Genomic DNA, 25364 nt, shown 5'->3' with positions numbered 1-25364 from the left:
TGTCACAAGCATTTGCTCAGCTTGAACACGTTTTATGGTATTTTGTCTAATATGATTATTTCTTATGATCATTAGCTCCATTTAGTGGCCACAGTGCAGTATTCTCCTGATTGAAGTATTTAAGGAAAATACCTCATTATGGCCACTAGATGGAGCCGATAATAGGAAATAATCCTATCAGGACTCGACTACTGCAACTCCCTCCTCACTGGCCTGCCTCGCCGCTGGCTATCCCCGCTTCAGTCAATCCTGAATACGGCTGCCAGACTCATTCACCTTTCCAACCGCTCCATCTCCACCACCCCCCTCTGCCAATCCCTCCACTGGCTTCCGATTGCGCAATGGATCAAATTCAAAATCCTAACACTGACGTACAAAGCTGTCCACCATACTGCCCCGAACTAGATCACTGACCTAATATCCAAGTACCGCCCAGCACGCACACTCCGCTCCTCACAAGACCTCCTTCTCTCTAGTTCCCTGGTCTCCTCCTCCCATGCCCGCCTCCAGGACTTCTCCAGGGTGTCACCCATCCTCTGGAACTCCCTGCCCCAACCCATCAGATTATCACCTACTCTCCTCTCCTTTAGGCGCACCATGAAAACCCATCTCTTCAGGGAAGCCTACCACACCCCCTGCTAGCCTGTCGACCTCCTCCACTCTTCCTACCACTCCATCCCCCACAGCTATCTCCTCCTGTACCACCATCCCCTCCCTCCTAGATTGTAAGCTCCAAAGAGCAGGGCCCTCAATCCCCTCATGTTTTGCATTGTATTGGTATTGTTCTGTCACATGTTCTGTCCCCCTCTGTAATGTACAGCGCTGAGCGAACCGTTGGCGCTTTATAAATACTGTATAATAATAATTAGACAAATTACGGGGAAAATTTGGTAAGGTTGGGGCGATTACTTGTGATGTTCGTCTAGCAAGTTTTTTTTTTTGTTATAAAACAGACCCCAATGTGTTGTCAGTGTCTAAATCCTAATAAAAATCATTATCTACTGGTGGACAAGAACAAAAATGTTCCTGCTCCACATACCTGTCATTACTCCCTCTTCATCTCAATAAAACAAAAAAATCAGACATATACATTAGCTGTGAAGCCTGAGAAATGAGCCAGACATCAGGAATCTGTATGGCATGCTGGGAAACATCTGCTCTGAGAAGAAGCATGCTAAATATTATGCCACCTCCTCATTAATAGTTATATCTGCTGAGAAGTCAGACAACAAAAGCTGAAGGGAGATTTGGAGCACACTGTGAGCCTTTGCCATTGCGGTGTTTTCTAGCATTTGAGTATTATATGTTTTCACAATGTACTACTTTGAGGACTTTGCAGCAGCACAGTGGCTAAATGGTTAGCATTTCCGCCTGGCAGTACTAGGGTCATTGGTTCGAATCCCAGCCACAGCACCTCCTGCCTGGAGTTTGCATGTTCTCCCTGTGCCTGCGTGGGTTTCCTCTGGGTACTCCGGTTTCCTCCCACACTCCAAAGACATGCTGGTAGGTTAATTGGCTCCTGTCTAAATTGGCCCTAGTATGTGTATGTATGAATGTGTGTTAGGGACCTTAGATTGTACACCCCTTGAGGGTTAGGGACCGATGGGAATGTACAATATATATGGAAAGTGCTGCGTAAATTGATGGGCTATATAAGTACCTGAAATAAATAAATAGATGTAAGTGTGGGATTTAGAAAAGGCAGAAACATGCAAAAGTAATTCACATTTTTGAATAAGAAAATTAGTTGAAACGTTAAAGCCCGCCTGATTATGTTTTTATACCTTTTTTCTCTTTATAGTGCTATACCCTCATATGCTATGTTCTGGGACTGATTTATAGCTAGAAAATGCCATAAGGGGCAGCACAGTGGCTAAATGGTTAGCATTTCCGCCTGGCAGTTCTAGGGTTGCTGGTTCAAATCCCAACCACGGCACCACCTGCCTGGAGTTTGCATGTTCTCTCTGTGCCTGCGTGGGTTTCCTCCGGGTACTCCGGTTTCCTCCTACACTCCAAAGACATGCTGGTAGATTAATTGGCTCCTGTCTAAATTGTCTCTAGTATGTGTATGTATGAATGTGAGTTAGGGACCTTAGATTGTACGCCCCTTGAGGGTTAGGGACTGATGTGAATGTACGATATACATATGAAGAGCTGCGTAAATTGACGGCGCTATATAAGTACCTGTAATAAATAAATAAATAAAATAAATTTTTCTATATAGAAAATTCTACGTCCTGGCCTCACACCAACAGTACCCTGTGCTGTCAGAGCTGAGTAGCAGCCACACCCCTTACCATAAGTGTCCTCACACAGATCTCTATTGAAGTATAGGAGAGGGGTGTGTCCAAATAGGTCTGTTCCTGAGCGCTGATTACTGACCATGAACTGAACAAAAAAGGTTGGTCTATTCGCCCATCCAGCATGGATGGAGGTATTTCCCCTTCAGACTACCATATTCTGACAGCTGGCACCTGCGGCTGTTAGAATACCCAAACAGTGACCGCATCTGACTTGATGCAGCCACTGTTTAGATGACAAACTTGCATTTTTTCAGGACAAAATGATGTCAAGGGAGGGTGCAGACAAGGCCATCTACGGCTCTGGTAGTTCATTTGCCGAAATTAATTCCACGTATGGCCAGCAGTACTCTGGCGTCTCCTTGGTGGACTTCCTTTACAGCAGCAGTAATAGGGAAGTGCAGCCAAGACAATATGAATTAAGGTTATTAGTACATTGCATACCTATAGCCCAGAGGTCTCCAAACGTCCCAGACAAAGGGCCAGTTTATGACCTTTCACACTTTAGGGGGGTAGGACTGTGGCCAGCAGGGGTAGAAAATGCCCCAGTGCCATTGAGAGTAAAGAATGCCTCAGGTTTGGTGGTCAGTGGGGGTGGTAATTACATATTGCCTGTGGTCAGTAGATGGAGCAATAGTGACCCATCATTGGTAATGATGGGAGAAATAGCACCCCATTGTTAGTGTCAGGAATAGTGCTCCATCACTGGTGTCCATGAGAGGAATGCAGCCACAGTAAGCTATGATTAAGAGCTGAACTTGGTGTGAAACACGTTAGCTGGATCTTCCGCTTCCCTCATGCATTTCAACAGTAAAGGCGATATTATTGGAAGTGCGGCCAGCCAGACCTTTTTTGTGAAATGCAGCCTCATTGTTGGTGTCAGTAGGAGAGAAAGTGCCCCAAGGGCTGGATAAAGGTGACCTAAGGGCACAGTTTGGAGACCATTGCTATAGCCCATACATTTTATTTGAGCTCCAAGAGAAGTTAAATTTCCATCAGAACACAATTTACTCTCAAGAGGGAGAATTTTTCACATATGAAAACCACTCACTCTGAGATAATACCCATTCTCACCAACTAAGGTCTCCAGCCTTGTGTTATATTTCAGTCTGAGAGTATGCAACCATTAAAAGTGAATGGGTGACACCAGGTAGGTGTGCAGTTTGGATATGGGGCAGTAGCTGGCCTGCGTCCATGCAGGTTGTTTTTTGTATGTCATTCTTTTTTTTTTTTTTTTATAAATTTAAATATTTATTGATTTTCATTTTAAATACATTTCATCCTCATAATATACAAACCTATATATATATTTATACATTATATTATCCAACATTTCCACTTTATTTACTCTATTCCAACTTCCCCCCCCCCCTCCTCCACCCCCACCCTAATCCCATCTTCCTACTTTTCCTTTTCTCTGCATCATTTTATCTCAGCAAGTGCAATTTTCCTGTTATTTTCTTTAATCTTTCCTATATTTCATATATAATTTAGCTTTTTCCCAGTTCTCCCATTTCCTATTATAGATCTCCATCCTATCTTCCTGGGCATGACACAACCTTTCCATCTTTTTAATCTGCTCAACTCCTTCAATCCAGTCTTCTTCCTTCGGCACCTCTATTTGCCTCCAGAACCTGGGTATCAGAGCTTTTGCAGCATTTATGTAGCACCATATCCCTGATTTTTTATACGAACTGATATATCCATGTTATGCAAAATACACACTTCTGGGTCTAAACCAATGTCTATTTCTGTGATTTTTCTTATCAGATGGGTTATTGTCTTCCAGAATGCCTGAATTTTTGGGCAACCCCACCATATGTGATATGTTGTACCTATTTCACCACATCCCCTCCAACACCACGGTGAACTCTCTACACACATCTTATTTTCAACGTTTGGTGTAATGTGCCATCTTGTCAAACACTTATAGTTCATCTCTACTTCTCTCATAGAAATGTTTTCGTGGGTTAATCTATAAATTCTCCTCTGCTTCTCCTCATCTATCACGCTTCCCATATCAGTTTCCCATATCAGTTTCCCATTTTGTTATATATGTTGGCTTTGTGTTTGTATCTAATTCAGTGAGTATTTTATATACCTTGGCAATCCCGTGTTTCCCATCATCTTGTGTTCCCAAAACCTTTTCAAACAAGTTCCAATTGTCTCTTGTCCTTAAAGGCTTTGGCAAACTTCCAACAAAACTCCTCAATTGAAAATACCGCCACTCGTCTAATTTAGTGAAAATCTCACCCTCTTTTTTTTTCAATTCCCCGAATGATCCTATTTTATCCCCCACCAAAATATCTCTTACTTGGACCTCTTCCTTTTTAAACCACCTGCCACCTATTTCTTCTCAACCAGGGGGGGAAAACTCCGTGTTTTTTAGTGAAATCAGTGTTGAATTAAAAGTCCATTTCAAACTTTTGTGTAAAATATCCCAAATTTTTAAAACATTCAAAGTGTATGTATTTACATTATCGTTTAAACCTCTATACTGTGTTGGTACCCATATCACCTTACCCAAATCTGTTCCACTAAGTTCATTCTCTATTCTCACCCAACTTTTTTTTATAGTTATGTGTCCAATCTATAGTTCTTGCCAATATTACAGCTTTGTAATATCTTTTAAAGTCTGGGAGCCCTAAACCACCTCTTTCTTTCCTCCTGCTCAACAACTCATATGACAATCGTGGTTTTTTATTCCTCCATATGCATTTTGTTATCAGTTTCTTAATCACCTTAAAAAAAGATCTCTGGGAGCTTAATTGGTATCATTTGATATCTATACATGATTTTTGGTACTATTATCATTTTTACCAGGTTATTTTGTATGTCATTCTAGCCCCTTATAAAAGTGATATTAACCCCTCAGTGTTTTAAAGCACTTTTATCAGTTGGTTTCATCTCTTACTGAGTATGCAGCTTCTTCATCTTTTAATGCTTGCCTAGGTTACAGGTATGTTGGTGCCATGACCGCTCACCAAGTTTCCGGTTTCAGGGTGGCTCCGTTCTCTTGCAGCATCCTATGGAGCCACCCTTGCAGGGACTAGAGTTGTGTCTCCATACACTGGGTACATCAATAGAAACACACAGCCTCATAGCCTAGGATGGCAAGGTACTCCCCTGTCCCCTCCCCCCTTTCTACAAGCTTACTGGCTTCAGACTACAATATCCCCTTTGAAATCTTTCCTGTGGAAGTTCAGGGAATCAGACCTGAAAGTTGTAAACTGCAAGTGCTAGGGTAAGAACTTTAACAAAAGGTTAACTGGGGGAATATTTATTTTATTGTGCTCAATGTGTTCAGCTAAAAAATGTTGAGGGTTTAATACAACTTTAAGGCTTTATGCACACATTTTAAAATCGCTCCTCCTCTTGTCAGCAGCGTTTTGGCAGAAAAAAAAACGCCTGACGCTTGTCAAAGTGTCTAACACTTTCACAAGCGTCTAGGCGCATTAACAAGTGTCAAGCGTTTGGGCATTAATCCATTTCATTGACCAGAATAATAATTTATTCTGCGCCTAGCATTTACATGCGTCAGGCTTTTTTCTGGCAAAACGCCACTGCTGCTCCTGGACGCATTTGCCCTGGGGGGTTTTTCCTGTTGGTAAAAGGCACTGCTACTAAAACCTTCTAAAAGTCTATGTGTACATGGCCACATAGGATAACATGAAGGGCTGTTTTGAAGCAGTAAAAAAAAAAATGCCTGACACCCCTAAAAGTGGCTACAAAAATGTCCTTTGTGGCATGAGGCCTAAAGCCCAACTCTGGGCAAAAATTTTTTTCCCATGCAATGGGGTTGTGCCTGCGCTGCACGGGTTAACTGCTCATTTTGTTTAAGGGAGAGAAGAAAGCTTATATTCAGCCAATCCTTCATGTCAGGGTCCTGTCCACGGCAGAAGTTCTGGAAGATGTGGCATTTCTGCCAGTACTCTGCATGGCTGCAGAATTACACATCAGCCTCAGTTTGGTGCCAGATGGTCTTTATAAGGAGGCTCATCACTTCCTCAAGTTGCTGGATGATCTCTAGCTCCCCGTGCCCTGTTCCTGTGATTCTGACCTGTGATTTCCTGTTACCGACTCGGCTTGCTCCTGGACCTGTCTACTCTGCTTTATCCCTGATCTGACCTCGGCTTGGCTTACGGATACTCTCTCTCTCACTTCTCTGTGTATGACCTCGGCTATCCCATCTGACTACGTCTGCTCTGATTCCCACCTGGTACCTGACCTTGGCTTGAACCGACTACCCAGTAAACATTTAAATCCCAGAAGGGCTTACATACCACGCACAGGCGCCTCCTGTCTGCAGACCTATCTCGGTGCACCAGCTGTGCTTCTGAGTGGACCACCAACCAGCACTCCTTCAGGTGACCTGTGCAACTTTGGGCCAGACTCCCACTGTCCCACTCTCAGGGGAGTCCAGAACTTAGCCACAAGGGAAGCCCTCTCACCATTGGCCTCCATCACCAGGTACGTGATATTTCAATTCTCCAGAAAACAATGCTCCTCCTCTGTCCAGCGGTGGACTGTTCTTGGTCTATGGAGCCTTCTCTTGGCATGATGACATCAGGAACAGTCCACTATTCAAGACCACTGGAGCATGTGGGGTGCCAGACTGGTCTTGTGCTGGTAGGAGAGGAGGATTAGGAAAGTATATCTCCGCTCTCTTCTCTGCTAGAAAAAATAGGCAGTTAACCCGCATAGACCCACTGCACGGGAAAAACATTTTTCACCCTGAGTTGGGCTTTAATGAGATCAAAAGCCTCAACACATCATTGCTGTACAATTGGGGGCTTCCATTGAGCCCAATGATCAGCACACATCCTGAATTATTAGCCTCCATATGTAAAATGGTTTGTAGAGGTTTTTGGAAGCTCATCACTTTTGGATTTCGAGAGTCTTGGGCCTCACCTACTACGGAACACAACAAACCATGCATAGGCTCAGTTGAACGCTATACCACCACAACAGTTCCACCATTTTACTGAGAAGGGAATTATGTCTGTTTTATTCTGGGGGTAATTCTGTTAGAAGAGATGCAATAGAAGCAGTAGTAAATTGTTAGCACTCCAGTAGGGCTGCAAAAAGCGCATTAGTGGATTGGAAACAGATTAGTGCATTAATAAAATAACCTCAGTTCCATAAAGTACCAACAAACAAAGCACAGCCAAATAAAAATTGCACTGCTTATACCTTTACTCTTAGGTATCTGCTTGGTTCTGAAGCTTGTAGCTTGGTTGACTGTTGAAAAGTTGATGGCAGTTGTGGAGAAGGCCATAGTTCCCAAATCTTTCCTCCTTTTGCCCGTGGGAATTTCATCGGGACCCTCCAGATTTTCAGCACTACCTGCCCACTGTCCACCTGCCAGGACCATGGACTGGACCAGGTCATTCATGGCTGGGATGCAAATGAAAGCAAATGAATCAGCATGATACCGTAAGCCATCTATAGCCAGCTTTGGTTCTCTTGACAGCCACACAAGCATTAGAAAGCGCAACCGCGGGTCACAACAGTTACCAAAATTCACAAAGCCATTTCAGTTATGACATGCATTCAGTGGGCAATGATGAAAGCAAGTGGACATGTACAGCAAGTGTGCCATTTGTACATTACCCAGAAAGCCTTTAGCATAACCCCACCATGCTACTGCAGCAGTGATGAGCAGCATAGCTTGCCAACAAGTTATGTTGCTTAAAAATGACCAAATGGTATGAAATGGTAAAATAAGCAGTTCAGCGAATTGTTAAAGTGCACTTGTTGTCTACACACTACGCTGGCAGCCATTGTCTAGGATGGACCCAGGATCAACCCTTGAGTTGACTAGTTGACACAATGTGATGCCCTAGTGACAAAAGTAGTTCCCAGAGAATGAGCATGTGGCAGTGTCACCAATACCGGATCACAAAGAGGCCACCCCCACCATGTTAAGACAACATGTACACTTAACTGTATCTTTATTGTTACAGGGGAGATCAATGCCATTTCTAAATCTCAATGCCATTCAGATTTTTTTTTTTTGGTCAGCGGTGATGTACAGGTCCATGGCCAGTGCAGGTTACTGCATTTTAAAAAACATTGAACAAATTATTGCTTTAGGATGGTATCCATTTTTCATATACCTGGTAATAAATTAGGAAGTGCCATTTTATTAAGATTATCAGGTATGAAGTTTAAACTAACTTCTAACTAAATCCAAGAACAAAACTATACTATGTTGCAGCTTACTAGTCCTTAGATGTGGTAGATGCATTAGTTTTCATCTTTCAGGCTAAAAACCTTTTGAGCAAGTACAGAAAATGTGTCCTGATCTTGCCAGGAATGTCATGCCCTTGTCCCTCTCTGGGGCTGAATGGGATAAAAATACAATTTGTTCTTCTTTTTGTAAACTACGTATCTTCCTGTCCTCCATGTAATGGACAGGGACAGGTAGACATGTTTGAAGTCCAGCCTGGCTGACACCATGACTCCCTTCATAGATACAGTGGAGGAGTGAGCAACAAGTGGTCTTCTTTCATACAGAATAAAACCAGAAAAGAACCAAAAATGTGGACTCATACAACCCTTGTCCATGATGTCTGGTTGTGAGTCCACCTTGTTGGTTCTTTTCTGCTTATATTCATACCACACGTTACGAGTTACATACCACACAGACTCCAACCCATTTGAATTTGAGGGTTTGAGTCAGCTATTATCAATGAGTATTTTTCTTTCATACAGAATATAACCAGAAAAGAACCAACAATGGACCCAAACAACCCATGGACGTCCATGTTGTTGGGTCATTTGAGTCCACATTGTAGGTTTTCTGATTATATTCTTAAGTTACACACCAATTGGCCTCCGACCCATTTGAATTTGAGGGTTTGCATCATCTTCTATTAATGAGTATTCTTCTTTCATACAGAATATAACCAGAAAAGAACCAACAATGGACCCAAACAACCCATGGACGTCTATGTTGTTGGGTCATTTGAGTCCACATTGTAGGTTTTCTGATTATATTCTTAAATTACACACCAATTGGCCTCCGACCCATTTGAATTTGAGGGTTTGAGTTAACTTCTATTGATAAATAGTCTTTCATACAGAATATAACCAGAAAAGAACCAACAATAAACTTAAATGACCCATGGAAATCCAAGCTGTTGGGTCATTTGAGTCCACATTGTAGGTTTTCTGGTTATATTCTCGACTTACATCAAATGGCCTCCAACCTATTTAAACTGGAGGCCTTGAGTCAGCTTCTGTTAAAGAATAGTCCCCTTTCTGAATATAACCAGAAAAGAAGCAACAATGTGGTCTCAAACAACCCATGTCCATGTTGCTTGGCCATTTGAGTCCACATTGTTGGTTCTTTTCTGGTTATAGTCTTGAGTTACAAACCACATGGACTCCGACCCATTTGAATTTGAGGGTTTGAATCAGCTTCTATTAATGTCTTCTTTTGATGGGTTTTACCACCCCTTTAAGTAGCGTTCTGCAATGGATCGGTTTTCACAGACCAACGAGTGGCGGTTGCAAGTGTTCGGAAGGGGATACTACCTTCTCCTTAATGCTTTTTTTCTGATCCCAGTGGGGATTTTATGTTGAAATACTGCCATTTTAGTCAAGGGGATTGAGCTGCAAACTTGTGCATTGCCGCTTAGTTCCTTTGACATCAATGGGCACACTTGGCAAGTGGAACGCCTACCAAATGTGACATGGCAAGTTAGAATTCCCACACTTCTAAGCATCAGAGCCACACAACGTTAAGACCTAAAGTGGCCACCTTGGTTACTAGGAAGGTGGTAAAAACATAGATCAACTGCCTATTTTTACTGCTCCCTTGCTGTCTGTGTGAACGAGCCCGAAGTGTGTTATTCGCAAGATCAACAGGTGAAAATAAAGGAAAGAAAGCCTGAAAAAATTAAACAAATGCAGCCACTACATCTAAGGACTGGTAAGCTGTAACATAAGAAATTGTCATTTGTTGGTTTAGATATGCTTCAGCTGGACAATCGTCTGGAGCACGGAGCCATTTTGAGTCCTGGACGAATTAAAAAAAATCTCTAGAATATGGATGTTCAGTTTGTATTTTGGGCTCCAGTTTGAGAAACGGCCGCTGATCCATAGATATTATCAGACGAGAACAGTGAACTGCTTTACAAACACAGCTGCGGAGAACGTGCGCCCAAAACGTGTCTTAGGGCCAGCTGTGATTTCATTACATTTTAAGGATATATAATTGCTACAATGGAATATCTGTGATGTCACAAATAAAATGGTACTTCTATCTTCCCTTTAAATTTGCTGTTCCTAAATATAGTATATAACAATTTTGATACAGTCACACTGTTCTCCTTTATGGTCCTTTTTTTTGCAGTAAGATCACAATTTACAGTCTGTTTTACCTGTTCGGTGTATTATACAAAGGGGCAGATTGGTAACAATTATCAGGAAGCCGGCAGTAAGGTTCAATTGTTAATGGGAATAAAATATTCCCTAGCTCAGTAATAATGTAAGGCTAAAAGCAGAGCCTGTGTTCAAAGTGTAGTCACCCACAGCAGCTGGTATAATGATCAGTGAATGATTAAAGCTCAACTTCAGCCCCAACTTTCATTTTCTTTTGGACAGAGTGAGGTAGAGTTAGAAATCCCAGGAGGGAATTTTTTGATAATTTAGGGGTGCATTTATTAAAAAAAAAAATTGTATAGCAGTTTGCCCCTAGAATCTGAATATTCTATGTACCATTGAATGTTCTCAGGTTATATTCTCTACAGCAGCCTTTCTCAACCAGGGTGCCCAGGCACCCTGGAGTGCCTTGAGGTTTCTTCCGGGGTGCCTTGGCAAAATGTCTAAAAATTGCATAAAAATATTTTTACAAGCCATCGGGTGGAACAAGCCGGCCTTTTAGTTACACAAAGCCACCGGTTTTCATTGTGCACCATCACAAACCACTAGCCGCCGGCATCCTGACAACCAATGACATCATCAGTTGATAAGGAGGATGCCAGCTGCCTGCACAGCATCCTAGTTTGACCCTCCCCTGCCATCAGTGCTGGGGTCACATTAGCTCAGTGATGGAGAAAAACTGAGGGAGAGGAGAAACACTGGAATACTAGTCAGTACCAGTGTGCAAAAGTGTACTTGCTTTGGAATGATAAATCACCACTAATGTTGGGTGTCCTACATGTGTGGATGCTGCAGCGTTATATAAAACTATTAGAGTAGTTTTGCACATTTTACAATGGGGTGCCTCGGGACTGTCCATAGTTTTAAAGGGTGCCTTGGGACTGTCCATAATTTTAAAGGGTGCCTCGGGACTGTCCATAATTTTAAAGGGTACCACAGGACTGCCCATAATTTTAAAGGGTGTCTCGGGACTGTCCATAATTTTAAAGGGTGCATCGGGACTGTCCATAATTTTAAAGGGTGCCTTGGGACTGTCCATAATTTTAAAGGGTACCACAGGACTGCCCATAATTTTAAAAGGTGCCTCGGGACTGTCCATAATTTTAAAGGGTGCATCGGGACTGTCCATAATTTTAAAGGGTGCCTTGACACTGTCCATAATTTTAAAAGGTGCCTCGGGACTGTCCATAATTTTAAAGGGTGCCTCGGGACTGTCCATAATTTTAAAGGGTGCCTCGGGACTGTCCATAATTTTAAAGGGTGCCTCGGGACTGTCCATAATTTTAAAGGGTGCCTTGACTGAAAAAAGGTTGAGAAACACTGCTCTACAGATTGAATGTGTGAATGGTGACAATACCACAATATGGTCACTAGATGGAGCAGAGGAGCAGACATTTTCATATCATAAGTGCCATCTACTGGCCATAATGTGGTACTTTCCCCATTCACCTATTCGATCTGTTAAAAAAAGATCCTGAGAACATTTGATTTTGCCCCATTCACGCAGATCAAATTTGCATGCGGTTTTGATGGGTGCACCGCTATGCCCATTTTTTATAGATACATCCCTTTGGCTAAGATTACACTGGCCATTCTCTGAAAAGCGATATGCAGTGCATCGCTTCTCACAGTGTGGCCAAGCAGCGGATGCCAGGCATTCAGGAGGTGCTCTTATGACCCCCTCAATGGATTTTTTTCTTCTTGTTTATTGGCAAAAGGCAGTTTTCAATGGGACTAGTGCGCTGCAAACATAAGCCCAGCTTTTGTCCCATTGACTTGAATGGCTCGGTTTGACAGGTGGTGCTGCTGCCTGTCAATTTGACATGCCGTGTTAAATTTGAACAGCCCCCTCCAGGTGTATTGTAGGCTTGAGGTGAGCGGTAAACTGATGCTGAACTTCCTGTTGTACCACCCCCAGGGGCGGACTGACCAATTTGAAACTCGGGCACTGCCTGAGGGCCGGGGGTCAGTAGGGGGCCCCATGAGATGCCCCTGGTACCTTTTTCATAGGCTTTTTTGAGTTTAGGCAAGGACACAGGGGCCCCATGATCCCCTATTACCCGGGGGCCCCATGAGTTGTCAGTCCGCCCCTGACCACCCCCCATCTGCATGTGTGATAGAGCCTACTAAAAGCCTACTAAAACTGGATTGCTCAGAATCTGGTGCAGCTGTGCATGGCAGCCAATCAGCTTCTAACTTCTAACTTCAGCTTGTTCAATTAAACTTTGGCAATAAAACCTGGAAGCTGATTGGTTTCTTTGCAGAGCTCAGATTTTGCACTCTCTAGTTTTAGTAAATAGTCCCTTTCGTGTCCATGATGTCCCAGGAGACACGAGTCAGAAGAGGGTTGGAAGTAGGGGTGGACTGACAACTCATGGGGCCCCTGGGTAATAGGGGATCATGGGGCCCCTGTGTCCTTGCCCAAACTCAAAAAAAGCCTATGAAAAAGGTACCAGAGGCATCTTATAGGGCCCCCTACTGACCCCGGGCCCTCAGGCAGTGCCCGAGTTTCCAAATGGTCAGTCCGCCCCTGGTTGGAAGAGCACTCTCCTCTATGGACATGCAAACCTGGAGAGGTAGATGAAAGAGCACCAAAAGCATTCATTCTAAAATAAACCAAGTCAACACGTTCTAAGGACCAGGCGGCACCTCTTTTCAGCTGTGAACCCTCTTAGGTGGCGGTGCGCCAAAATGAAAATTCTGGTGCCGAAACAGAAACTTTAGGATGCACTTGGCCAAAAACTGTAACTGAAATGTCTGCGTATGTGAGGGTGGGGAGGCTTTTTTTTTTTTTTTATAAAATTTTACTTTTTATTAAATTTTTTTAAATTATGATTTTATTCCTATCACATAGGAGACCAATAGTCCCCTATGTGATAGCATATAAGTGACCGGTCCACTTTGAAGGGGGGGACAGTGTGTACAAGGAGGGGTCAGGAGAGGAGCAGTGTATACAGTGAGGGAGCAGTGTATACAGACAGGTTCACTTGTCACAGCTAAATGTGATTGCCGGTTTTTAAATGCAATTGCCAGGATTTTTTTTTCCTTCACTATAGCTCAGAGACGGAGCTGTCTTTCGCCCAGCTGCTAAAGTAAACAAAGGGGCGGGGTCACTGGGTGACCCCACCCCTTTGTTTACTTTAGCGGCAGGTCGATTGACAGCTCCTTCTCAGAGCTATAGTGAAGGAAAAAAAAGCCGTCAATTGCATTTAACCACTTCAATACCGGGCACTTATACCCCCCTTACTGTTCAGGCCAACTTTCAGCGAATGAATGACAATTGCGCGGTCATGCAACATTATACCCCTATGAAATTTTTATTTTTTTCCCACAAACAGAGCTTTCTATTGGTGGTATTTAATCACCACTGAGCTTTTTTTTATTTTTTTGCTAAATAAAACAAAAACCGCCTGAAACGTTTGAAAAAAACCCGCGTTTTTCTTTGTAAAATTTTGCAAATAAATAACATTTCTCCATAAATTTAGGTCAAAATGTATTCCTTTGGTGAAAATAATAATAATAATTGAATTTGTATTTTTTTCAAATGTTTCTATTATTTTTTATTACATTTTTTCTTTTTTTTTTTACTATTTTATTTTTCAGCACACTGTAACCAAAGCAATACAATGTTACTATAGTAACATTGAACTACTCTGGGCAAGTGATCAGGATTTTTTTTTAACACATTATGATTGCTAATACCAATGCATTTCATTGATATTTGCAATCATTGTTACTGAATGAAACGGATTAATTCAGTCTTTTGTTGTGATTGGGCAAAGCTGATCACATGACACAGATGGGCTGTGATTGTCCCTGTCTGTATCATGTGACTGCCTTGACCAGTCACAGCTAACAACATCCATTGTATACAATTGTCATGTGATCTGCTGTGATTGGTCACAGTGGTCACATGACACTGGCAACGGGCTGGTGTAGTGAAATGTCATTGGATGTGTCCCGTGGACACAGCCGGTGACAGATTGCACCACTACGTCATATGACGCCCAGTTACAATGACGAGTGTCCCGCTCGGCCGTCAATCTGCTTAGCCCCCGTTTGATCTGCAACTGCCGCGGTGCTGCACATGTGATCCGTTATGACTCCAGCCATTTGATGGTTTGACAGTTTGGTTGAGAAAACAAGCAAATGACAGTTAGCATTTCCAGCATGTCGGGAATGTAACTGTTTTTTTTAAACCGTTGGGTTTAGTTCCTCTTTAATAGCATTTAAAATGGGAGAGAAGATCTAACCTTTCCTAACCTTTCGTTTATCGGCTGATTTTTCCTTCGAAAGAATAATCAGCCGATTTTCGCACTGTTAGTGGGGCAATAGCTTCGGCCAATTTTTGCGATTCCTCCTCATTTTGTTTATCGGTCATGCTGGAAAATTCATGAAAAACGGATGATTTTCGCAATCATTGGTGGCACCATCGGATTACAGAACGAACGATGTTTTGTTTTTCGGACGTAAAATCGGCCGATAAACGAACCGTCTATGGCCTGCATAACACTCACTCCTGGATGTTTGTGCGGCCATGTGGCTGGATGGATCTCCAGTATGATTGGCAACAGGTGGGACTTTGGGTTTTTCAGATTCCACCTTTATACCTCCCTGCACCGCTCGTTGGTTATCCTGGCAGGGTGTGTTGTACCCCTTCCACAACTCCCGGGCCAGGCACTATGTGGTGGTCACCATTTGGAGGTGCCACAACAATGATCGGGTGATCAAGCTGGTTTCTTACAGATTTTATACGGGTGGTATCTACTCCCAAAGAGGAGAAGATTCACGAAACGCGTCAATTTTTTATGATGCCTTTCTTTTTAGTAATCTATGTGGCAATATATGTGTGTGGATTAATTCTGTCACTATAATGTGTACTAGGCTGCTATATATATCGGATATACAGTATCCAACCAGCTTTTTTTGTTTCAATCTGTGAGATCTTCATGTAACGCTCAATCCATTAATTTTGTTTTTATATATAATCTACTCATTGTTATGCCTCATTTAGGGCGCGTTCACACTTGACTAATTTCTAACTCTTGCCAAATGCCCCTATAGAGTTTGACTGGCGTTAGACAGATGTTTGGGAAGCGTTTTTAATGCTCCCCAAATGCCCTATGCGCGTTGAGGCATTTGATAGGCATTAAAACCGCACCACAAATGCCTATAATGAAGTTTAATGGTTTTAACGCTCCACAAATGCCTCGCAAACACATGCCAGGTGTTTGAGGAGCATCACCATAGACTCCTCATGTCCAGTCAGAACGAGTTGAAGACTCCCATTCAGGGAGTCTTCAACTCATTCTGACTGGACATGAGGCGTCAATTTTTCTGTGACGCCAATGCTTCAGTGGGAACAGCACTGTGTAGAATTTTCATAGGCGTTTGAGGAGCGTTAAAAACGCTTCCTAAACACCTAAGGGCTCGTTCACACTTTACTTATTTCTAACTCTTGCCAAACACCCCTATATCCTTAGACAGGTGTTTGGGAAGCGTTTGAGGAGCATTTGACAGGTGTTAGCCATTTGAGGAGTGTTTGAGGAGCATTTGACAGGTGCTAGACAAGCATTTGGGGAGCGTTTGAGGAGCATTTGACAGGTGCTAGACAAGCATTTGGGGAGCGTTTGAGGAGCATTTGACAGGTGCTAGACAGGCATTTGGGGAGCGTTTGAGGAGCATTTGACAGGTGCTAGACAGGCATTTGGGGAGCGTTTGAGGAGCATTTGACAGGTGTTAGACAAGCATTTGGGGAGCATTTGAGGAGCATTTGACAGGTGTTAAGACAGGCTTTTGGGGAGCGTTTGAGGAGCATTTGACAGGTGCTAGAGAAGCATTTGGGGAGCGTTTGAGGAGCATTTGACAAGTGTTAGACAAGCATTTGGGGAGCATTTGAGGAGCATTTGACAGGTGTTAAGACAGGCTTTTGGGGAGCGTTTGAGGAGCATTTGACAGGTGCTAGGTAAGCATTTGGGGAGCGTTTGAGGAGCATTTGACAGGTGTTAAGACAGGCATTTGGGGAGCGTTTGAGGAGCATTTGACAGGTGCTAGACAAGCATTTGGGGAGCGTTTGAGGAGCATTTGACAGGTGTTAGAAATTTGGGGAGCATTTTAGGAGCATTTGACAGGTGTTAAGACAGGCATTTGAGGAGCATTTGACAGGTGTTAGACATTTGGGGAGCATTTGACAGGTGTTAGATATTTGGGGAGCATTTGACAGGTGTTAGATATTTGGGGAGCATTTGACAGGTGTTAGACATTTGGGGAGCATTTGACAGGTGCTAGACAGGCATTTGAGGAGCATTTGATAGGTGTTAAGACAGGCATTTGCGGAGCGTTTGAGGAGCATTTGACAGGTGTTAGACAGGTGTTTGGGAAGCGTTTTTAACGTTCCTCAAACGCCCAATGCACATTTTTGAGGCATTCGCCAAGCATTAAAACCACACCACAAATGCCTATATCGAAGTTTAATGGTGTTAATGCTCCACAAACATCCTGCAAACGCCTGCCAGGCATTTGAGGAGCGTCACCATAGACTTGAAGGGGGGGCTTCAACTCCTCCTGACTCAACATGAGGCATCAATTTTGCCGTGACGCGAACACTTCAGTGTGAACAGAACTTCCATGCATAGAATTTTCATAGGCGTTTGAGGAGTGTTAAAAACACTTCCCAAATGCCTAACGCCTGCTGACAAAGCTAGTGTGAACTTAGCCGTAAAGTCCCATGGACAGATTTTTTGGTTTATATTCTAACTTTTCCTCACTTGATCCAAATGGGAAAAAATAAAAGTTTTGGCTGGCATTATGCGTTTATTCTTTTGCTGTGGGTTACTGCATTTTGCATCGCTGTACAAGCTTGTAAATTCCTTGACCGGAGCACCTGTCACTGTGCGCAAACCCTGGTATATTTCCCCTTTAAATGCCCTGTGCAATGGAGGCAGGACTTGCAGCTTGCATGTTAGGGAAGACAGCGCAGTCTGGGGTAAGCTTAGTGAGGTATTAGTGATGGAAGCCAAGAACAGCTAGCTGAACTGGTTGAATGTCTTACACACAGAGCGGCGGTAGAGGGCCTTCATTTTGTCTTTATCCTTCGGTCTGTTCCTCATAAAAGGCAGTCTTTTCAGTGCTTAAGTCACAGCATGGGAAGAAAAGAAAAAAAAAAACAAGAAACCAGAGGGAAAAAAATAACAGAAATGAGAAAAGGAAGAGGGAGGAGAAGAACACATGGAAGAAGTTAAATGCTGAAACGAAAGACAGAAATGAACATGTACCAATCTCAATTTAGCATGCACTACTACACGAGACGGACCAACACCAGTGCAGGATGGGCATGGCGGGTGACACAAATTCTCAGTACATTCTGTGACCTCTGGAAAAATGTTTCAATAGACAAAACATTTTTCCTAAAATAGTACAGAATCCAAAGTATTACCAAGTATTAAAATAAGTGCTTTACAGACAAGGGAGCGTTGATGGGTTGTGACCTATGCAGGGGCGGACTGACAACTCATGGGGCCCCAGGGCAATAGGGGATCATGGGGCCCCTGTGTCCTTGCCCAAACTCAAAAAAGCCTATGAAAGAGGTACCAGGGGCATCTCATGGGGCCCCCTACTGACCCCGGGCCCTCAGCAGTGCCAGAGTTTCCAAATGGTCATTCCGCCCCTGGACCTATGGTGTGTGTGTGTGATCTATGCATTGAATCGAAATGTAAGTAAAACTATTATGTATGCACTGTAAGTTCTACTGATGAGATATTAATATTATTACATTTACCCAAAAACAGATTTTTTTTTTTTCAGTTTTGTTCTGTTACTGTGTGCCCATTGATGAAACGATCCCTTGCTTTCTGTGTGGTCACTGGCACATGAAGGGAACAGAATCTCATGGGGTCACACAGAGATCAATAAACACATCTATCCATAGCAAAAGCAGAGGTTATATCATCTGTCAAGTTTTTATTGCTCTTACATGAGTGGAGGTGAGGATCTGGATTCAGATCTTTAATTTGCAAAAAAGGAGTCATTGGTTGAGCCTAATGGCTTGGATTCTGCAGATATACATGTAACAACCTCCAGGTTAGTAAGATAGCCTATTTGTTGTTTTATTTTTAGGCAGAGGTGGAGTAGCAGCCTGGGTATGAGTCAGCCTTTGAGTGGGGTAGAGAGGTCACCTCAGGACAGGCTGGGAGGCTCTAACAGGTCATGGCTTCTAGAGCCCTCCCACCTCTCCATAATTTTAGAGAACTTTCTGAAAGAGGGCTAGAGGAGGGGAAGAGGCCCAGATCTGCATGTTAGAGGGACCCTGGCCAATCCCCTGGCAGGAGGCTAGTCATCGTGTCCAGGGCAGCCCTCAAAAGTGGCAGAGCTTGTGCAGCAGGGAAAGTGTTGGGTGGAAGATGGAGTGAGAGGCTGGGGTGTGGAGCCTGTGAGGGGGGCTATCTACAGGCAGGTGCTGGAGAAGAGGATCTCCATTGTGCCACCATCTCCTAGGGAGGACATCCTGAGCAACAGGGAAGGAGCCAGCCTAGCAAAAGGCCTGAAGGCAGCCACCAACCCATTTAGCTATTGGGAGAGGACAGTTTGAGTACTCCTACAACCGCTGGATCGGATAAGGTGAGAGGGCAGTCAGGTGGAAAACCCAACTAGCTTCTCATCTGGGGCTGCTGTCCTGAATCTGCAGTTTATGGGCCCTCTTGCCTAGGGAATACCCTCAGTACAGCTGGGTGAAGAGGATTCATCTGGGGTCTGAAGGGGTACACAAGAGAGCTTGAATGCTCTTAAAGGAGAGACTATTTTTTTGCCCACATCTGTAAATACAGTAGTTGCTAAAGGAATTTGTCTTCAAGTTTGCAGATTCCTTGGGCATCCCATACACTCCTCAACCCATTACAAGTTGCAAACCCCTTAATAAAATCACAAAACCAAGCTCAAGGACTGTTTACTGACTCTGAGTGAACAGTGTGGAAGAAAATCTGTGTTGCCTGGCTGTGCAGAGCTTTAGGGGGACCCAACACTCAGTGACTCCTAAGGGGGTAGCGCTACATAAACAATATGGGGGACCTCCCAAGAAATAGGGTCACAATTGAGAAATCTATGTGTAAATGAGTTAAAAAATGGTTGTCTCAAGAGTCCAAAGTCCTTTAGTAGTATTACAAGTAACAACAGAAAAGCAAAGAGGCAGCCAGTGCATTTTGTGGGGCCCAAAATCCCCTTTAACAAGTATTGTAGCAAAATGTATTGGACTATTATCTATTGGACTCAAAACAAAGCTCCCAAGTAAAATGCTTGGACAGGAGCAATAATAATATGTGATTATGTCTGCATTAGTGGGCAAGGGGCCACTGATGCAGTCATGATCTCCTAATAAATTCCTGTCCAAGAATTTTAACCGGGAACATTGCTTTGAGTCAAATAGATATTTTGCTACCTTGCTTAAGCCCTGAAGGATTTTTGGTCCCCAAACTGCATTGGTGCCTTTTTGCTTTCCTATTGTTACATGTGATAATAAAGGACTTCTCAATTTGGGTGACCCTTATTTCTTGGGAGGTCCCCCATTTTGCGGAGAGCTGTCGACTCCAAGCCATTAAGCTCAACCAATGACTTTATTCTTTACGGGTTAAAGATCTGAGTCCAGAGCCCCCCCGAGCAATTAAAACTTGGCAGTCTTTTTGGCTCACTCACTGCCCAAGAGATTGCCAATTACTTAAAAAGAAAATTGATACAATTCATGAGGAGACCTCCAAAGCGCAGATACCTCCCCTACTTAACACTCCACATCCACAGGGACAATCATTACTTCCTGCATTCAACGCCACTACTATAGATTAGGTTGCTAAACTTTTTTCTAACGCCCACCTAACCACGTGTCCCCTAGACCCTGTTCCGTCACAAAAGCTACGGTCACGCTCTGGCTCTATCCTACATTCTCTAACTAACATCTTCAAGCTCTCCCTCTCTTCCGGCATCTTACCCAATTCTCTAAAACATGAACTAGTCACCCAAGTACTTAAAAAGCCCTCACTAAACCCCGCCAATCTTAACAACCTGCTACCCATCTCTTTACTCCCCTTTTCCTCCAAACTCTTTGAACGCCTGGTCTACAACCAGCTGAGCAACCACATCACTGAGAATAACCTTCTTAATCCCTTCAGTCTGGATTTTGCTCTCAGCACTCCATGAAAACTGCTCTCCTCAAACTTACAAATGATCTACTAATGGCTAAAACCGATGGACACTATTCTGTACTCCTGGACCTCTCTGCTGTCTTTGACACAGTGGACCACTCCCTCCTCCTCAAAAAACTCTACTCCTTTGGTCTTTGTAACTGTGCTGTTCGTTGGTTCTCATCCTACCTATCACACCACACCTTCAGTGTCACTTGCAATTCTACTTCCTCTTCTCCTCTTCCTTTCTCCCTTGGGGTTAATCAAGGCTCTGTTCTTGGACCTCTCCTATTCTCAATATACATCTCCTCTGTGGGTCAGTTGATTGCTTCCCATGGCTTTCAATACCATTTCTATTCTGATAACACCCAAATCTATCTCTCTACCCCTCAGCTCACTCCATCAGTCTCCTCACGCATCAATAATCTACTAACAGACATATCAGCCTGGATGTCATACCACTTCCTGAAAATTAATCTATCCAAAAGTTGAGTTAATAATATTTCCTCCCCTACGTGTCCTTCCACTGACTTCTCTGTCAAAATCAACAGCTCAACCAACAACCCGTCACCACATGCCAGGGTGTTAGGTGTAATCCTGGACTCTGAACTATCCTTTTGGCCCCACATCCAATCAGTGTCCAAAGCTTGCCGCCTCAACCTCGACACCATCTCCAAGATACGCCCCTTCCTAACCAATGACTCCACAAAGCTTCTAATTCACTCCCTGGTAATTTCCCACTTTGACTACTGTAACTCCCTCCTTATTGGCTTACCTTTGCATAGTCCATCATGAATGCTGCTGCCAGACTCATCCAACTTACCAACCGTTCAGTGTCTGCCACCCTTCTTTGCCAGTCCCTCCACTGGCTCCTGCTCACCCAATGAATAAAATTCAAGATACTTACAACAACTCATAGAGCCATCCACAACTCCTAGTTACATCACTAACATGGTCTCAAAATACCAACCAAATCAACTTCTTTGTTCCTCCCAAGACCTCCTGTTTTCTAGCTCCCTTGTCACCTCCTCCCATGCTCACCTCCAGGACTTCTCCTGAGCCGCTCCCATCCTCTGGAACTCCCTTCCCCAATGTGTCCAACTATCTCCTTCTCTGTCCACTTTTAGACGATCCCTGAAAACCCATCTCTTCAGAGACGCCTATCCTGCTCCCACCTAACAACTGTACGTGTATTTTGTCCATCAGCCCATCCCCCCCAGTTATTACCTTTTGTATCTCTTGACCTCCCTTTTAGATTGTAAGCTCTAACGAGCAGGGCCTTCTGAATCCTCCTGTATTAATTTGTATTATAATTGTACTGTCTGCCCTTATGTTGTAAAGCGCTGCGTAAACTGTTGACGCTAAATAAATCATGTAGAATAATAATAAAAATATTTGAATTTTCCTATGCCATCTGTGTTCCTATTGTTGGACAATCTTCACTGTATGTCACCAGCAACAGAATCACCCATGTGACATGACCCTAAGTGCTCATGAAGCTGGTTAAAAGAGAATAGCTACCATCTATGTTGGAATGCCTTCTTTTAATGTCTCGGTGTTTTTGTTTGCTGTGTAGGCCTCAAAAACAAACTATGAATCAGCAAGTATGTATTCTTTTATTAAATGTTATAAGAAGCCGGGCCTGAGAATCTATGGAATACATTCACAGTGAGATGTGGAAACAGGACCTCTCTTTCTGATTGATGAATGAAGAACAGATGGAGGCCAGACCAAGACTGATCATACACAAAAAAGGAAAGAGTGCAGGAAAAGGACAGATATAAAAATCTGGAGCATCTGGACTTCCTACAACCACCTCAAAGAATGAAGAGAATGGAAACAATACAAATGATGAGAAACTGAACTTCCTATTAATAATGAATGCGTCCATAAGTATTCAAGGGATCCAAGCTTAACTTAAAGGGTAAGTCCACCCAAAACAAACTGTGTATATCTTTGGGAATGTGGCAGTGAGCCCTTTAAATCTGAATTCGCAGACAAGTTTGCTTGCTGTGGTTAGCATAGGTGGGTCTCCTTCCCGTTCTCAGCCTTAGCTCAGCAATTTATTACTGGAAATACAGCAGAAGAAGTGAGACCACATGGCTTGGACTGAAAAAGCTAAGAACACTAGAAAAAAGATCTCACCACCAAAAGTCCTTGTGAAATACAGAAGGTGGGTCAGCTTGCAAGCATTCGCCCATAATGGTAATATTGCTTTGGGTAGACTGATCCTTTGAAAGTTGGTTGCACTGGCTGAAGCAGTTCAAATCGAAGTGGTAATGTTTAAATAACTGGAGACCAATCAGTTTACTATAGTTACATCAGCTAAGGGATGATTTCTGATTGGGTATTAAACTTTTGAAATTACAACTGCTCTGTACACTGCCTTATCGAATAAAGCCATGAAGGGGCATGTGCCATTCTTCTAAAGCAGCATTTCTCCAACTTTATATCATGGAGGAACCTTTGAAAGAACTTTCCGGGCTCAAAGAACCCTCCTAATAATTGCTATAGCTACACCTCCCTACATTATTGTCATGACCACTGGGAAGAATACAGAAAGCTCTTTATATCTGTGGCCATTGGGAAGAATCTCACACTTAGACATAGCTATAAAGATAATTGTTGTAAGTGGTTACTCATCTGGGAGGCAGAAGTTGCTCATTGCTCAAGAAGCCCGTAGCAATCTCTGGAAGAACCTTTGGGTTCCACAGAATCCTGGCTGAGAAAGGGTGTTCTACGTTCATAGACATCAAATAACCTTTTTGGAAGGTTTGTACTGCTAACTAGAACATAGATTATAGCTAAATTTAGCGAGCCCCAAATGGATTCTGGATGGTTCCAAGATCACTAAAGGGCACAATACTGTTGTTTTTGTGCCTTTGCTCCAGTCCCAAAGCCACAATTTAATCAGTTTCTGAAGCCAGAATAAAATTCAAGCAACTCCATATCCTCTAATGGCCCTGTAACAGCTACAAGGGCCCAAGAAGGCAGCAACTTGAAAAATTACTCTCGAAAAATGACTCTCTCGAAAGTGGATAAACTCTGTAAGTATATATGGTGACTGCTCAGAGGTTTGCTTGGGCAGCTGTAAGTATTTATCCACGTAAAGTTGAAACAGGTACCTTCAAACACCTGTTGCCCATTCATTTTATTGCCTCTTGATAATATTTGAGTGGTTCTGCTGGAGATCTTTTATTTTTGTTCTTCCCATCACTAGTGCCTGCAACATTTCCATGCTATGACTAGCCTCCATATTTAGCAGAATCACTCCACTGAAAAATTTGAAACAATATCGAACCAAAATCATGTGTGCTATGGAACAGCCAATCAATCATGGCATTAGCACACATGCTTTAGTTGCAGTGGCATGAAAGGAGAGGGACCAACTGACATGTAACTTCATTGGAGTGAGTTGTTACCATGAACAACCACAGAAGCTAAATGTCTATCCATAGATATCAATAAAGTGACATAAAAAGGGGCAAGGAGAGAAATTTCCAGTTGATAACTTATTAGTCACTAACGAGGGACCAGAAAATAATTAGACAGTAGTTCTCTAGAGGTGGAAATTCTTTTTTATGCTCTTACTGGTTTAGATATATTATTTTTAAATGTGTTTCCATAAAGTTCCTAGCAGAGAAATGAAGAGTGCTGCTGATGGACAATGGTTGTCTACCACTGATCTTGTACACAGAGCCACTCACTGAACGCACAACATTTACAAACAATTGTTAACAGAAAACATCGGCTGAAAATGCAGTATGGGTAAGTTGTAGACTTTACCACATAGAAGAATGAGATAACCGAACATTCAAAATGCGGAAAACAGTTTTTGGCATTACATTTTACAGTTTATAATCCAGTTCGCAAAAGAAGCAACAACAGCTCTACAAGTGTAATACTATTGTATTATGCACTCAGCTACACAAAACTATCATTCTGCCTGCGCAAGCAACACGTTTCATAGACACGTTTTAAAATGTGAAAAAAATTGACATGATATTTTAGTGGGTTTTCTACTACAGCATTTCAATATGGCCAAATCCTGAGCAGATGTAAATTGACAGGAAAGAACAGCCAATGTAAGGCAAAACATGCTAGCATTCTTTAAGGAAGAAGTCTCATTTCTTTTTTTATTTTTTGTGTTCTGTCCCACAGGGTTACACAGTACTTTTTCTCATCTTCCTACATGACGTGAAAGCAGAGCAGTGGTGTATTTTGGTTTTGTGCTGCCCTAGGCAACACAAAAATTGGATGCCCCTCCTCACTGGCGTAGAGAGCCTGACACCGACCAACACTAGACCACATTCCCCCCCACAGAGAGAGCCTGACAATGACCAACAACACCCCTGTCCCATCACCCCCCCACCCGAGAAAGCCTTTCACTAACACCCACCTCGCTGGTGACAGAGAGAAAGGCACTCACCTTTACAGCTCTGGACATCCCCGGGTACAACAGTCGGGCTCTGCATACACCATCAAGCAGCCCGCAGCCTCTTTCAGA

The 25364-nt window shown here is 43.1% G+C and overlaps 1 protein-coding gene across 12 annotated transcripts in view; it reads right to left on the bottom strand.

The window, feature by feature from the left end:
• The window catches only part of CCDC88A (coiled-coil and HOOK domain protein 88A), a 204214-nt gene that overhangs the window by 40469 nt on the left and 138381 nt on the right, over positions 1-25364 (bottom strand). For 6 of the 12 annotated variants that reach the window (XM_089663901.1, XM_089663902.1, XM_089663904.1 and 3 more), the window contains exons 24-25: positions 17743-17820; positions 7494-7697 (exon numbers count right to left, since the gene is read on the bottom strand). The exons of 2 other annotated variants lie outside the window; for them this stretch is intronic. In XM_089663901.1, the coding sequence (XP_089520027.1) occupies positions 7494-7697; positions 17743-17820 (282 nt within the window). The remainder of the gene's footprint in view (positions 1-7493; positions 7698-17742; positions 17821-25364) is intronic. 4 more of the 12 variants (XM_089663907.1, XM_089663910.1, XM_089663908.1 and 1 more) reach the window with 2 other exon arrangements.

The sequence above is a fragment of the Staurois parvus genome, unplaced genomic scaffold (genome assembly GCF_062004578.1).
Source record: "Staurois parvus isolate SC_StPar_1 unplaced genomic scaffold, SC_StPar_1.0 ptg001798l, whole genome shotgun sequence".
NCBI classification, from domain to species: domain Eukaryota; kingdom Metazoa; phylum Chordata; class Amphibia; order Anura; family Ranidae; genus Staurois; species Staurois parvus.
This window is presented reverse-complemented; position numbering and strand designations above follow the sequence as displayed.